The 17,427-nt window shown below is 35.2% G+C and overlaps 1 protein-coding gene across 4 annotated transcripts in view; it reads right to left on the bottom strand.

Moving 5' to 3' along the window:
* The window catches only part of AKAP6 (A-kinase anchoring protein 6), a 257,459-nt gene that overhangs the window by 172,396 nt on the left and 67,636 nt on the right, over positions 1-17,427 (bottom strand). For all 4 annotated transcript variants that reach the window (XM_077180435.1, XM_077180434.1, XM_077180437.1 and 1 more), the window contains exons 3-4: positions 6,598-6,849; positions 1,190-2,971 (exon numbers count right to left, since the gene is read on the bottom strand). In XM_077180435.1, coding sequence (XP_077036550.1) covers positions 1,190-2,971; positions 6,598-6,849 — 2,034 coding nt within the window. The remainder of the gene's footprint in view (positions 1-1,189; positions 2,972-6,597; positions 6,850-17,427) is intronic.

Raw genomic sequence — 17,427 nt, 5'->3', positions numbered from 1 at the left:
GAATCATTACACACTGCCCTTTACAGCTGACAGCTGTTGCACCCTTATTTGTTTAAGAAATTTCTCTTTCTGTATTTTCTACCCCTACTTTATATTCAAATATCTCTAGCTCAACTATTTCCCTACTAATCATAATACTTCCCTTCAAATGCCTTCAAAAGTTACAGAAATTGTGCTTGGTAAGAAGGAATTTCTGGCCGTATAAAACTAGTCCTATATTGCAGATATCAGATTTGGCATTTAGACCAACATAACCCTTTAACACATGTGTTATGAATTTTAAAGCATTTTGAAATCAAATAGAGATGGAGCTTTCTTTTCTGAAAACTTAAATGCCATTGAGGATAGACATGAAATGTTCTGAGGTGAAGAGTTCTCTGCAATGGCCAGGAAGACAAATGAATCAGAAAACTGAAAGAAACATTTACTGTGAATGTAATCTAAGAATTATATTAGTGAGATGGCCAGATCCTTATTTGATTATTCATTCAAATTCACCTCACTTTCCAAAGTTTATCTTTATTCTCAAAAAGACTTCTCAGTGAAGTCCCATCTCATCTGAAGTTTAATGGAATAGTATACAATTATTGCTCTAGCATATTGCACTAATACACTGCTATTATTTAAGAAGGATTATATAAGTTAATAAAAATAAAGTGATGCTTAGTTCCACCAACACAGGAGGGAAAATAATCACTGCAAGGGAAAAGAACCTAATTAAAAAGAAATGTTGCTGTTATACCTAATTTGACAGGAATCAAGATTCCTATTCTTGGACTAAAGCAAATCATTTTAATGAAGAAAATAGGCAGATGATATCAAGTATAATTTCATTCAAATACAGCAAAGATCCCTGATTCTCTAATTTTATTTTACCTTTCCTACAAAAAAATACCCATGTACCCAATACTGGCAAAGAGAAGTTCTGTTGGTAAAATAATGTTTTACCAAGTTTAAAGGCACTGATGTAAGTAAAATAATATAGGCAAATCCTATTTAGTTAAAGTTAAGTTCAACCCATTATAATTACAGTAATTGCTGCTCTTCTCTACTCCCAGCAGTCACTAGAGAAGATGATTTTCAGCATTAGAAGAAAACAAAAAAAGCAGCCTTATCCCTGCAAGCAGCTCCATCCCCACACACAGTCTTCTCAAGAGCATAGTAAAAGAATATAAGATTATTGCCTTACCTCAATTTTTTCCCATATGGTTTCATAATTCTCTTGATGTTGTATATCTTGCATCAGTTGATGAATTAAAGCTGATTTATTTGAAGAAGTCTCATTCCCTGTGGGCTGAGTGGCAGCAGTCCTTTCTGACTTTTCTTCAATGTATTTTTTAATGCAAGATACGGGCATACAAAGATCTTCATCAGAGAGAATATCACTGAGAGGCCCAGATTCAATACTGTCACCTAAGGAGGATACTATATCACTTGAAGAACTTGGTGAAATTCTACCCCTTTTTTTGTGCTTTTTTGTCTGGTATGTTGGATACATTTCTGAATCTGAGTTCATTTCTGACAGCTCCCAGTCATCAATGTTTTGAATGGTTTCTCTTCTGGGCTTTTGGGGCAGCAACTTTGTCAAATTTTCAAGTTTTAAAGCTAATACTTCAGTCTGTTTGAGATGTGAAGGAAGTGCTAAATATTCATCAGATCCATACCATACCTCGTTGTCCTTAGTGGTTTTTTGAGTATTGTGTGGTGTTGAAGATAAGCTTTTATTTTTCTTCCTTCTCAGCAGAAGAGGGGATGAGCTGGAGAGCTCAGAACCAGCTGAAGAAGCACTATTTTGGCTACGTGTTGGTGAGCTGAAGGGCTCAGTTTTACCTTGTGATTGCCCATTTGGATCTCTCTGGTTACAAGAATCCGAGGATGCAGAAGAATCTGTTTCTGTCTCCTCCAGAGACTTGGAGCTATGAGAAGTAATTCCATTCTGCAGAGAACCCCCTCTTTTTTTGACCTGGGTTGATGGAGCTGTTTTACACATACTTCCAGGTGTTCTGTCAGTTTTCACTTTCTCTGGAGAATCATGAGACTTCTTGTGCTTTGATTTTTCTTTACTGTTGTAGAAAGTACACTTTCCTAGAATTATGGGACTGTCTTTGAAGTGATTATTTATTGTGTAGTCAAGATTCTTATCACTTATTGTATTTAAGCAATCGTATGACTGACTAACTGCAGATGGACTGTTAGTATATGGTGGCTGTAAAGCTAGGCAAAGCTTGGACCTGTCTGGTGGATCTAACAATGAGGGTGTACTTCTACTCATTTCATTTTTAACTATTTGAGAAATTTGCCTTTTTAAATCGTTGGCTTCTATATACTCTTTAAACACATCATCTTTCAGAAACAGACCTCTTTTTGGCAATGTAGGCTGTGTAGGAGAGTCTTCATTATAGTTAAAGCAGTCTCTTATGGACCTCTTAGGTGTTGAATTTTCACAGTGAGAGTGTTTGATATTTTCACCAGTGTGCTGTGGAGGATTGCACTCTGGATTCTTTGATATGGAAACTGCTTTGCTGTCAGTAGGTAAACCACCATTTTCAGAGAAAGGTCCTTTAGAAAGAGAGGAATTTCCAGAAGGAGATGCTAGTGAAAGATCATGTGATGCTTTCTTGTCTTTGGTTTCTTCTCCATCTTCTGCTGAAAGAGGTACATTATTTTCTTTTTCCTTCAAAGCTTCATTACACTGGGAAGCAATGGAATCTGTTGCTACTGCAAGTAAACCCACACTTCTGATAAGTCCCGGAAATTCCTTATCCATCTCACTGTAGTTCCACGATTCAAATGATTTTGCTTTCCCTTGACTGGAGGTCATGTCATCCAGAGCACCAAGCAAATCCTCACTAGGACTGTAGTCAGATAGTTCAAATGCAGTAATACCACAATCCAGGGACAAGTAATTTTGAGAACATTTGATGGTTAACTGCCCAGAATCATCAACTTCAGTTAAAGAGTCAAGACGATCCTGAAATACACAAAGAAATGGTTTTGGGGTTTTTTTTAATATTAATTTTCATACACAGAACACAAAGTAATGAAACAAAAAACAATTCCTGTGTTTCACTGCCTAACATTTAGAGAAGAGTTCATCACTGACCTGTTTCTTTTTGCCCTGTAATAAGCTAACCATTCTGAAGTATTTGAGAATTAAAAATGGCTTCATTTCAGTCTGGTACAGCAATGTAACTAAAACAAGAACTCACTTTTGTGTTGGTATTTTCCTCATTTAATTCTGCTTTCAGTTTTACTTACTGAGTAGGTGGGGATTCAGAAATTCTATACAGCAGACTTGAAGTATTTCCTGTGTTGACTACATCAAACAGGAGGGAGGGTACCTTGGGGGCAGCTGAATGTACCACTGTCCTTGTTAATCCTGTTTTCTCAAAAATCCATGTTGTTCTACCATCTTTCAGTTGATTGGCAGAATGTTTTTTCCAAGAATCATGCAGCAATGATGGACATTTGTTCCCATAATTATAAGATAGAGACTGCTAATTACATTTCACTTTTTTTGTAGCATTATCACCTGAAAATTTATTTGCCAAATATTTAGAGCACAAATAAAGAATGGCACAAGGAAAAGAAACTATAATGTTAAGCCTCCAGCCTGACATGCTCTCTTGCCAATATTTTCTCAATGGAAGTCCTTAAATCTCAGAAACATGGACATAGCCAGAGGAGGCCATCTCCGGTGGCAAAAGAGATTTTAAGATCAAAGTCAAATTAATGCTTATAAATATTTTGGTCTTTTTTGAAGGACAGTAAAAAAATCTGATGAGATTAAGATCCAAAACTGCATGATAAAAAACATTCACAGGAAAATTTTATTTAGTATGCAGTGTAAAGCATATTTTCAGTAGATCTTCTAAAATACAAGACTTTTGCTTATAGAGACTACTTTAAAAAAACATCATGCAGGGGAGAAATTAATGTTCTAGGATTCTAATTTTACATGCCTAAATCAGTGTACTGGTCTTTCTTACCAGGTTTGTTCTCATAATAGTTTTTTGAATCAAACTCTAAATATAGGTTTATGTCTGAATTATTGTCTGGAATAACTTGTCTCACTACACTGCCCAAATCCATAGTTTAAAGACCCATAGCATCATGCTTGAAGAAGGTGCAGTAACCATGTAATATCTCCATATCACAATAAACTACATGGATTTGGTCTGAACAGGAATCCTATTGATAAAGAAGGCTACTGTTTGCCACTGCCCATAAAAACATACAATATCTGAGCCCTGTACTCCATCCACACCCTCCCCCTTTACTTACAGTAAAAATAGAATAAAATCCTCCAGCTAAAAATATTTATAGAAAAAATTTACTAGAAGATTATCAGCCATAGTCTTGGATACTGGATGTATCTCTTCTTTAGCAAATTCTATCCAGATGTAGATTCCATGCCACAAATTTGGCATTGTCAACAGCACAGAATTAAAAAGGGAATTTTCTATAAATCTATAAATTTCTATAAATTCTATAAATTTATATATTGGAGCTGCATTTGTTAAGGAAAATAGTGACTAAACAAGCTGCATTGTCCTTCTAATCTCAGGAAATTATTAGAAACTGTAAAACCATACATAAATCAAAACCTTTCCAAGGCCCCAAAGGCCTTTATTTTTTCTGAATAATGAGCTCCATTCCTTTGTCTTTTAAAATGTGGTTATTTACATTAATAAAATTTACAATCATATGCATTGAAACATCCTACTCAGTCATTTTCCAAGCAGCCTCTGAAATGTGTGCTTCAGATGAGTTTTATTTAATGCCAGTATTATCACGCTTTTATTGTTTTTATCTCAGAAAAATATTAAATTTAATTATTTGTATGGCCACCAATAGGAATGCTGTAGTTAATTTTTTTTCCTTTTCATGTAGTAATGCTTCCTTTAAAGATCCAAACACTAAAAAAAATCATGGGCAAAAGTAGATACAATTGTCCCTACATTCTATTTTATTTATTTTTTATGTTCATCAACTAAAGCCAATATCATTATACCTCATAAAAAGCTTGAGTACCTGAAGGTTAGAAACTGCAGAGCAATTTCTGTGGACATATTTGAGCAATAGGGCAGAAATTTGATATTTTTTTATTCCTGCTATTGCTAGACATTAAATTTATGAAATATTATTTGTGTTTTAATTGGGGTGGATAAAAAAAAAATAATGTCAGTATATTGCATGTCAGAGTACCATGTAAGCCTATCTGGTAACATGTGTTTTCCCTACTGAAAAATAATCTTTTCTTGCTCAGTCAGTCCTTCTCTCTATAGCAGAGATGGGTTTTACAGCAGCTGTAATCAGATCTAGATGGAACATTTCCTGTTTCTTAGTATCTGAATATGCAGCTTCTTTATGTCTTGAAATTACCATGTCCTTGTCATAAAATAATGACTCCCCACTGACTCACAAACCTGGGTATAAAGACAAGAGTAGATTTCCTTCAGCCCTGCCAGCATTTTATCAGCAAGGGCAAAGCAGAAACTGAATCTGAAAGAGCCAGGTATGTACACACCAGGAGGAGGGGGTGTGGAAGGTGGTCCTGGGCATCTCTGAGCATTGATTTCTGGACCACCCCCTTCTTTGTGCCAAAGAAAAATATAAAACCCAACATGGAGCAGAGAATTATTCAAATTCTCTTTGAACTTGAGTGATATGAAATTCAGAACATGTCTAGGGGACTTCTGGCTTCCTCTGTAACACAGGTCACAGAATTCATGGCACTGATCTAGAGGTCTCTTTCTCTAAATGCATCTAACCATTACAAAAGCATTTTATCTTAATCTTAGGACCATCAAATGAAAAATCTTCAACATGCTATCTACTAGCCATTAATTACCCTAACTATCAGAAATGTCCATCTTTAAGTTTAAAAAAGTAGGCCAGTAGTATCCTTGTAATTAAGTAAATTTAGTAATGATAAATTCAGAGGAAAAGGCATTTTAGTTAAATGAACTCAGCTTTACAAACCATTTACAGGTATGTAGATTTGGCATACAGTCAGAGTAAACAGTGTACAATTCTTACATCACTGTTTCTCAGAAAAAATGCATGACTGCTTAAAGGCATAACGCAGCATTGCCACTCAAATAAAGACCACCATCTTGCTATAGGGGAATGTTGACTTAGGCCGGAAAGTTTTGGAAACATTTTGTAAGCTTCACATTTATGTACGCAGAAAGGAAATGTCTAAACTTTCACTGAAGAAATCACAGCACACTGAAATTAATTTTTGAACTGGCTGTAAACCCTAAATACCCAAGTGGCCAGATGAACCACTTTGGAACAGATGCACCTCTGTAAGTCTTTCAAATCCTTTCTGAAAAATATTTCAATAAAGAGAAAACATTGCTACATTGCCACTAGTATTACATTTCTGACAGTTGATCTTAATTTGCACTAATTTGGTTCCAAAGAACAGGTATCAGCTAATTTTTTTTTTAAAAAATTAAAACCAATTTAGCAAAATATCTAGAAGGAAGTCATCCTTAAAACTGTCATCCTAGCAATTTTAAATGTGCAAGAGGAATGAGGCGCTTGGAATACAGATAAAACCCTTCAAATTGGATTTAGTTACTGTACCTCCTTAGTCTCTTCAGAAAATGCTTGCAGAATATCAGTCTGCCTGGTGTAGTTTCCATTGGCGTCCTGTAGCCCCTGGAGAATCCGTTCTCTCAGAACCAGGACAGAAACACGTAGCTGGTGCCAGAGCAGTTGCACAGTGTGGATATCGACTATCACATTGACAGAGTAAGACAGAAGCTTCAGGGAAAACTCAGTCTCTAGTAGAGCATGAATTTGTTCAACATGATCAGATATATCTTCACAAATATCCTGTAATGGAAAAATAAAGTAGATATTCAGCTACAGGCATGGTCCCTTCATGGATCAGATCTACTTTTCATGTACTTTTAATTCAATGCAGAATAGATTTTTTTCATAGAGGAAATATACTGTAATTAATACATCCAGACTTTTTTTTCTTTTTTTTTATTCATGGCAATGCTACAGCAACTGAACCAGCAGCTGTCCTGTTTGGCAGTACTGCTCAGTAAGTGCAGAGACAGCACATAATAAAGAAGGATGGCACAACAAGATCACATGAATCACAAGCAGAAAACTAACACCGTAAAGTGACATCCTAGAAGACAGCAATAGCAATGAAAGTGGTGAGATTGCCAAGAGCTATCTCCCTCTCTGCTACACACACACACACATACCCACCATTAAATTGCCAGGAATCTGGTCTGTGCCATCATCAAAAAAAAATTATTTTGGACAGAATTTAAATCTAACCTCTATCACCAAGAAGGACAAATGTCTGGGATAGACTCAATGGGAATAAGCTATTTCTGCTACCCATTGCTGTCTGTGGTGGTGACAGGGCATTGATTTTTGCATAGTCCTGCTCTGGGCACAAAACTGAACAGAAGATGGGTGGAGAAGGAGAAAGAGGGAAAACAGAGAAACTGGAAACAGCTATGTTGAGGAAGGAGAAAGAAAATATGGGTTACCAGGTTATAAAGCTAAACTTTTAATGGGATGGTGTCCTCCAAATTTAAAATAAATGTTACAGATTATTAAGGTTGTGCTGCATACAGAGTAAAATAATTTCAATCTACTCTTCATTATCTTTGTGAAAGGACAAATCAAAATGCTAAAGAACATTTAGGCATATGCTATTGGGCAAACAACACTCTGTAACACTTCTGTTTGAAAACTATGTGTAAAAAGCATGTTATATACAAGCTAGGAAATGTGACTAAAATACTGAAAAAAAATTGGCACTGGACCCTAGAAGATTTTTTCCAATGTCTCTGGTAGTGACTTAAGGTGAGTTAATGACATATTTAAATCCAAGACCTACTTACTAAAAAAAAAATTTATTTATTTCAAACCTTCTGAAATCTTCTTTATAGATATATAAACAAAAGTGAAAATAATCATAATTTTGCATTTCAAATTTATTATTGAAACAATTCTATCAGACAATTACAATGAAATCTTATGTCTCTGATGATTAGGGGTTTTGGACAGCAGTAGCATAACAGGAAATCAGTAAACTTGATTATTTCTAAATTAATAATAAAGTACAGTACTTTCTTTAAGTTGAAATTTGGCATCTTCAGTATGAAAGTAAAGACAAAGTATTTAATATATAATTGCATGTATGTAACAAATTAAGCCAAAATCAAATCTCTGGATAATATTAAATAATTTTGTACAACAGATAGTACAATATTAGCTGTTATCAGGTGCCATTGGTAGGGACTCATTTTAATAAAACACTGACAGTTACATCAAGTCCTCTGCAGGAGCAGTTCTCAGAAATGCCAGATGAGCCCAAAACTTTGGGGTTTCAATGAGCAGATCACTGTAGATGCATTGAGAGAAAGGCAGTATCTCTTCCTCTGTCCCTTCAGTCCCCTGCTGTAACCAGCATCATCTCTGTTTGCCGTACCACGCACACAGCCTCACCTGCCAACATGCAGTGCTGCAAGTGCTCAGGGCTTCCAATATCCACACACTTCCAGGTGAGCAAATGGACACTCTAGTTACCAGATTAGTGTGCTCATCTAATGCTACAAACATGCAGACAGAGCTAAAACTCTCTGAGCTTTGGAAAAAGATCATATTTTCCATTTAGCCAACTACAACTGATACTCAATTGAAAAACACAGCTGTAATTGTATGTTGTTTCAAATGTTTTAAAGAATATTTCTAATTAATTAGTTTAACTCAATTTGCATTTACTTCTTCAAGATTGTTAACGGGTTTTTTCCTCTTGGCCATAAAGAAGTTTAATTTTCATTTCAGTGATTAAAAAATAGATTGTGTCCAGTAACTGTAATTTTGTAAATTAGACACAGTCTACAGAAAAGTACTTAATAGACCTCCATTTATACTATTTGAGTGAGCTTAACGATGTGCCAGACTCCAAAACAAGTTTTTCATATTTTCAAGCTTCACACATACAGTTACATGCTGAATTCAACTACCATATGAATTTTCAAAGTGGTTGAAAGCAGAAAGTCATAAGAAGAACTAACAATGAACAAGTGTCTTCTGACAAATGTTTGATAATGTACTGAAAATACTGGCTAATTCATCTAGGTAATACTCTAAATCAAGAATTCAGACCCGCACTTCAGACAAGTTTTCTCTTGATGTCCCATTATGCTAGCTACAAAAGCATCTCAAATTTCTGAGTAGACAAACTTTCCACAACAAATCAACTTTGTACTGAAATGCAAATCCCAGCACCACTTGGGGTTTGAAAGAAGCAGATATTCAACATACGCTGTTAATTTTTGCATGGCTTGCTAGAAGTTGCTCGTTTTTCCTCAAAACGCAAAGTCTACTTATTTACAGATTATTGTGGCACATGGCAACAGCCAAGTGCTTTATGTACTAACAAGATAATTAACAGCTCCTTACAGATTCAGTAACGTGGAGAGAACCTAAGTCTGAACTTGGTCACATCCAAAATGACATTCTCTGATCTTATCATAGGAGACTACCATGTCAGTAAAGGACAAAGCACCAGCTCTTAAAGGATTTAGGTTATAGACAGTAGGGTGGCTTACATAAAGCTTGTAAAAAATGAATTTTGGGCCCTACTGATACCCCCTATCCTCAATTTTAACTGTCATATGATGGTGAGAAGGTGAAGGCCGTGCCAATGACAGAATAACTGTGTAAAAGTTAATGCTAGCCTTCAGGAGAAAATAATTACAAAGAAATGCTAACTTTTGCCATGTAAGTTAATTCTGATTAGTGTTCGGCAGAACAGCTTTAATAAATCTGCATCCCATTTACTTGCATCTTTTCTCTACACTTGACTGGCACAAATTGGTTTTTTCCTCTCAAGCATATTGAGAGGAAACAATACCATGTCAAATCCAGTTGACATTTTCTAGTTACACTTTTTACTTTTACTGTACCTGATGTCTAGATTTACATATAATTCAGTAAAATTAAATATTACAAATAGCACAGCTTTGATTTTAATAATTTTCTGTAATGATTCACATAGTTCAAATAGTGTACAAAAAAAAGTCATGTAAAAGTTATGTAAGTTCATGATTTTATTGAGGCTCAGTATCAAGAACTGGTGCAACATGGTTTCATTCTCCTCATTCTTCCTAACTCCTTGTAGGTGACAGCATTAGATCGTGCAAAACCAGCAGAACACTGTTTTGTGCCTTTCTACACTTTGTATTTATAAATAAAGAACAGCAGTGTCACGAGATAGTGCCTAAAGGCTGCCGTGAGTGCCAATTGCTCTTACCAGAAGTGGCAGATAGATAAAATAAATCATGCACTTTTAAGTAATAATCTATTGGCATCTCTTTGCAAATAAGCATAGTTCCATGTCAACAGTAATAATATAAAGCCTATACATATATGGACAAAATCTTCCCCATTTTAATAGTATATTGTTTCATATCATAATAATATAATATAATTTAATTTTTAGATAATATAATTTGATTTTTAGAAAGCACCATTGCCTAAACAATTTTTATAATCATTAATCTCCCATGTTAACTAGTCTCTTTCATTTTTACACTGTTTCATAGGGATATTAAGGTAAAGATTTTATCATCCTCTCATGGGCTTTCCTGTAGCACTGACTGTGGAATTTCTCAGGCTACAGGGGTTGTACCCCATTTGGCTGCCAACTGCTCACTTCACTCAGTCTTCCAGACAGCTGATCCTGTAATTTGCAGCTGCTGAATCCTTCTGCCTGCTCATAGCCCTCCATGTCAACTAAAATAGCCTGAATCACAAACACTGCAGTCAATGAAGAAAAATAGCATAAACAAGAGTCAAGAGTCAATGAAAACCACCTTGATGTTGACTTTAGAAGTATTTTCTCTCTGGTCCCTAAGAATTTGTAATAAGATGTACATGAAACTACTGAAAGATGAAAGGTTGGAATATGTTGCTTTAGAGTTTGTATCAGTGACAGAGAAGCTATACTGGAGATTTTTTTCTTTCATCTTGCAGGAAAACCTCAGCAGGAAAAACAGATTGCTACTGCATCTCAAAACTGCTGTACATGTAAATATAATCTATGATTTAAGAAAACATCTATCTATTTGGTCTTTCTTTTAAGTGCTTTTTAATTCTTCAGAAGACAAATATTCCAATCAAAATGTACAAATTCTTCTCTTCAGAAAAAAAAAATTGAATATATGCCACAGGATTTTTAGATTTGCTACTTTAATTGGACTTGAAAATTATAAATTAACTCTCTGCACTGCCCTTTTATGGTTATGCATATATAAGAAAAGAGAGATTTTTATTTCTGAACATCTTTTAGAATGGTATTTTTCCTTTAAAATGCACTCTGACTTCACAAAGAAGGTTTCTCATTTTTCTCATCCCTACCTGCTGTACATTGTGTTACAATAAAGATAAAACTGTTCTCTTCTATTACTGGTAAAACCTTAAAAGCAAATGCCACACATAATTTTTTTCAGCTATTTTTAAGTAAACAATTAAGTCAAACAAAATAACCATACATGAAAAATCCAGACTTTGACTAAGCAAAATCAACTGACCAAGCAAAATCAACTGCCAAGCCTGTCAAAAAGCCACAGTACTACAGTGCACCTTGGATGGCTGTGGCATTCAGTGACTAAGGGAAATGAATGCAAAATACTGGGTGAAGAATGCAAAGGAAAGCAGCTACCAGGAGGGCTCTGAGATCACCGACCCTTGCTGACACTGACAGCTTGGAAATACCTTGGTCCCCAAAGCCTCTCTCCTCTTCCCTCAAGATACCACACATACTACTGATACTTTCTTTTCCTGGCCCACCATCATTTTCTGCACATTATTCTCTTTTCCAGCTTGGCTTTTATTTTGATAAATTCACTCTCCTTATTTTAAGTGAGGAACACTTAAATCATTGCAAAATTCCAGTAAGTGGATCTAAGATGATCCATTTTCCAATATACAAATATTGCTGTTGAAAAATTCTCAAAAAAGTTTTGAAAATAAATATTTGCTTTGGTGAACTCTAAATAGGCATGTTTCAACTGTGATTTTTTATCTCAGGAATTGGCGAGTTACATTCTTATATCCCTGTACTTAGAAATAATGTGGAAAAGATGTCAAATCATCAGTTCTTTGACAGAACTGCTAAAATAGCAATGGTTTCTATGCAATTGTAACAAACACAGAGTTTCTCTGTGATAATTTATTAGTTGATTACGTGTTTTATTAGTTTATTTGTTGCATAAGTATATTGGTTGACTATTTTTCTGCAAGGAAAATGAGCAAGAAGAATGGAGAAGTAAGATACAGTATCACATGCCAAGCACTTCAGGCCGAGGAAAAATGCCTGAAATGTTAATGGTGAAACTCCTGTCCTGGGATTCCAGCAATTTGCATTTGTTTTGCCATATGGACCATTACTGGAGGCAAAGGATCAAACATACTGGGAACATGCAAAAGAATCCTTTTGTCCAGAAACAGGGCAGTTGCTGCTGGAAGTTATTCCAGATCACTTGTCAGGACCAGCTGCAGTGTCTTACAAACCTAGGCCAGGCAGTACTTTTTCTACAGGAGAGAATGGCTGCAGGGAAGAGAGGCTGCCATCAAATGCTTATATCCCCTACTAAATTTAATCAGTAATTTAATAGAAAAAGACTTTCTGAACACAGCGTTCACCACAGGCCAGATTCTTAATTACAAGGAAGAATTTGGATCACCCAGGAATCTTCAAATAGCTGAGGCACTAAATCACTCTTAAGGCATGTGGTAGAACTGAAGAGTCACAGGAAAAGTTATGGCAATAAAATGAGGCACATCAGAACTGTATGGAAAGAGAATTGTGCACACAGGTCTGGGCTAGCCACTTCTGAGATATTCCTGACCACAGTAACATTGACACGTGAATTACATTTGTGAAAAAAACTGCAAATCCAAGGTGAATGTAGCAAAAAAAGTTGTGGGAAGTGATGCAACCTCTGCAACTAAATATGGTTTTCACATTCCTGAATTTCCACTGGTTCTACTGTGCAATGTGCCCACAGTGTTTGGAGAATTTTCCTATTAAAGTTATCACTGTACAGCATTCCTTCTAGGCATAACTGTACAAATGTTCATTTATCTTAGTTGTGATAAAGCAAACTGATTTTTATCAAGGAGGCCTAACTTTGACTTTTTTAAAATAATTACAACTTGATATCAAATGTCCTATTTGTGACAATTGAAGTCTTGCTTTGTACTACATTCTGGAAGGCATCATTGCAGAGGTACTCTAGAACAGTTCTTCACACAAGAAGATAAATAGTGCTGAACTATGCAATAGAATAGTAGGTTTTGTTTCCAGCTGCTTCTCACAAAGAAGCAAAAATACCAAACTCTTATGAAAACCTAGTAAACCAAGCAGTAGTAGAGACAAGTTGGAAAAAATAAAGCCTTCTTCAAATGGCTGTTTATTGGATTATGGCAATTATATATATATTACACTGATTATTTAAGATCACAAAGAAATAAGAAAAAAAATATGAGTTAGCTTTATACTAAGCATACTCATCATGTGTTATATATTCATATCTCTAAATGGAATATCTATTCATAGTTATTAAATGGAAGAGAGATTTATTAAAACATCCTTCAAATACCTTGTAATCCTCTTCACATAACTCTTTTTCTACCATAATAGAAGAATGTAGGATATATTTTCCAACTCTCTTGATAGCTACCTTTGACTCTTATATGCTCTTTGCTCAGCACTTTCTTGCTTTCTGTATACCATATATACTAAGTGCAATTTAAAAGCATTTCTAACTATTTTAAATTATTAACACATGGAAATAAAAATTGAGGATTCAAATGGAAGTACATTTTCCTCAGAGTGAACATTTAAATTCTGCAGTGGCTAAGCCAACCAGTTCCTGGTAGCCTGGCCAGGACAAGGCAGATTTTGACCTCAAAGTGTAGAGAGCGCTTCACTGGCTGTGAGGAAACCCCAACTACCATTCCAGGCAATACAGACAAAAACTTAATGCTATAAAAAAATCATGTCAGCTATATGAAGAATCAGAAAGAAGACCACTCCTATTATTTGATCATAACTTCTATAATTCTATCTACAATATGAAGTAGCTAGCAGAATTCAATGCTATTGCGTGAATTGTTCAATAATTTCCCAGCAAAATTGGTTATCCTTTTGAAAACAGTGAGCTTCAAACATCTATGCTAGCAAACTATTCACCCTGACAGTTCAGCTTTGAATGTGTTCCACTCTTGTTCTCTCATAATTTTCAGTTTGAAGATTTGGAATTACTCTTGGAATAGACTGAGAAAATTTCAATAAATGTTTAAGCTTTCTGCAGGGCCATAGGATCTTTATTGTCTGAGCTCTATTTTCTGGTCAGACAATCCAAATAGGTGCACCTATCTTATTTTTTCAGTTTATAGATTTCTTTAGAAAGACTCAGGTTATTATTAAATTCAATAGATTTATTAGGGTCTTTGAGAACAGCTGCTCTCAAGAGAAGACTTTAGGTAAAAGAGAAAAAATCTTGGGAAAAAGTCTTGTTCTTGAAATAATGAAGTTTTAAATTACAAACAAAATGTATCCTTACACAAATAGCACAAAGTATTTTGCACAGCACTGAACTACTGAATGAAAAGAACTTCAAGTTCACACATGAGAAAAACTCAGGCCTTCTGCAGAGGCATGCAGAACACAACAGAAAAATTTTAATCAAAATATTTTGACTTGCTTAAGCCAAAGAACACTAACCCCATTCACTCTCTTTGACTGACGCTTAGTGACTACAACAGAATTTAATAAAGGATGGTGAGACTCTACTCTCATCTCAAATAAGACATGAAGAGTCAGAAGTGAAGAACTACCATCTGTGCCAGGTCTCCTATAATGAAAATTGATAGCATGATAGGAAGTTTTCAAGATAAGTGGCTGTTTATATCACTGCAGCTAAGCCTCCAAGAGCTTCTGTGACATGTCTTTGAAGTTATTTTCCATCAGTCATTATTTAGGACAGCAAAAGGGACAGAATCTCTCTTGGTCTTTATTACCAGACTTCACTTTATTGGCACTGTGGTTCACTTTATGTTGTTCATTGAATCATAGAATCATTTTGATTGGAAAAGACCAAAATATAGTATTTAATTAATGCAGTCTTATGGGAATTACTGGGAATTTTTTTTTGCTTGGTTTAGAAACATGGAAAAGAAGCCTTAGAGTCTATTTTGCATGCTGCTTGATGTTTGTGACCTTCCTGCCCTCTCTCCTGAATGACAAATATTGAAGTCAGTTGGAAAGCTGTTGTAGATCTCCCAGTGAGTTAGTAACAATTACAAAGCACTTAGAGCATCTGGAGGCTCTTCCTGTACTCAAACAGCTACCACCTACCCAGCATACCAGGAGGATTCTTCCATTCTGGATATCACTTACTGTATTGTAAGAGTCAGGATTAGAATGTATAAACCTGTGCTAGAAAAAAAAATCAAATAAATAATAAATACCCACATAACACATTAAAAAAAACCAGAGACACACAAACACACACTACCAAAAAAAAAAAACCAAACCAAACAAACCCCTAAATTTGCTATATTGAGGAAAAACTATTTGAAAGACTGGACGAAAGCTATTTTACATACTTAACATCTTAAGTGAATGAAGAAATAAAGAAATTAATTTTAGGAAAAAATATTTATATGTCTTAAAGACATCTAAAATGTACAAGACTTGTATTCTAATTTCAATTCTGTAATTGTGCATGAAGTTTATTCATTTAATTATGGAAAGAACTCTTTGGGCAGACTAATCAAGTGTCTCATCACAGAATCAGAGAATGGTTTGTGTTGAAAGGGACCATAAAGATCATCTCATTCCAACCCTGCTGCCATGGGCAGGGACACCTCCCACTATCCCAGGTTGCTCAGAGCCCCATCCAACCTGGCCTTGAGCACTGTCTGGGATGGGGCAGCCACAGCTTCTCTGGGCAACCTGTGCCAGAGCCCCAAAACCTCCCCAATAATATCTCTTCCTAATAGCTATCCTAAACCCATTCTCTTCCAATTTGAAGCCATTTACCTTGTCTTGTAACTACAGTTCCTGATGATTATGATTTTTATGATTCCTGATTAGATGATATATTAAAAATTGTTCCTCATTAGTTTCCGATATGTGTCATATATGTCACAGAAAATGTTCCTGGTTTTGACCTGAAATGCAATAAAGACAAAACTACACCCCCCATCCCCCCCACCCCAAGTTTACACTCACAAAAGGAAAACTATGGTAGGGGTTTTTGTAGGCTTTTTTAGAAGGAATATAATGGAGATTAAACTGGAATTCTGTACTTATGGGACTGGCATGACATTCAAAGCTATCTGAACCATTCAAACCATATGCTTACATGAGACTTTACATACAAAAACAGCTAACAAATATTAACTAGTATTTCATGCTCTCTGGTTATTTCCAAATCTCACTGTCATCCTACATGGCTATAATGTTCATACAGATGTATATTTAAAATTTTGTGTATAGCATCTTGTAAAAATAAATATGTCCATAGTATCCTTGAATTTTTGATTTAGATGTAGGAAAGAGTGCTGTATAAGTAGCAAAGGATCAATAACTCAGGTTTTGCATCATATTTGCAGAAAATGGGTCAGAAATACTCCTAAGATAAGCTAGTACAATTGCTATATCTACAACATAAAGCACTTCTTCACAAAAATATAGTCCCTAAGGAAACTAAAATTCTCGGACAATAATAATTGCTTGTTCTGGCTGCTTATAAATACAAGCATGATAGACATTAGCATTTTAATACTAGAATTAGGTCTAAATATTTAAATTAGACATAGTATTTTAGTTAGAACTATTCAAATACACTGTACTTGTAATTTAGAAACACGTTACAACACTGTAGAGCACATTCCAACAAAAAATTCCTACAAGGCATATTCTAGTGTGACAGTTCTGAGAAGACAGCTTGTGCCCTGTTAGGATAATGCTGATGGTGCTGATTTTTGGCTTTACAAGAATTTTCTGGTGTAAAGCACTAATACACTAAACAGCTGTTAAGATGTTGCTACTTCAGAAAGTACTTGTGCTCTACACAGCAGGACTGGAGTGCTTTGAAAGGAGGAGGAAATGAGCAGTGTTTATCTAAATATTTATTCATTTTTATGTATACATATGTATATATATATAGGAAAACATAGTTATTACAGGTTGCTAACTGGAATAGGATCCTTGATTTATAAAGCACTTCACAGTCAGTGTCATTTCCATCTTTAGGAAAGCAAGACAGCATGGCCTGTGAGATCAACTGTTTCTTATGTTGACAGTAAACAGTTTTAACCCTGAACAGGCCATTTTATTTTCAAGCTAAAGAGATAATT

This window comes from Agelaius phoeniceus, chromosome 6 (assembly GCF_051311805.1).
Source record: "Agelaius phoeniceus isolate bAgePho1 chromosome 6, bAgePho1.hap1, whole genome shotgun sequence".
NCBI classification, from domain to species: Eukaryota; Metazoa; Chordata; class Aves; order Passeriformes; family Icteridae; genus Agelaius; species Agelaius phoeniceus.
This window is presented reverse-complemented; position numbering and strand designations above follow the sequence as displayed.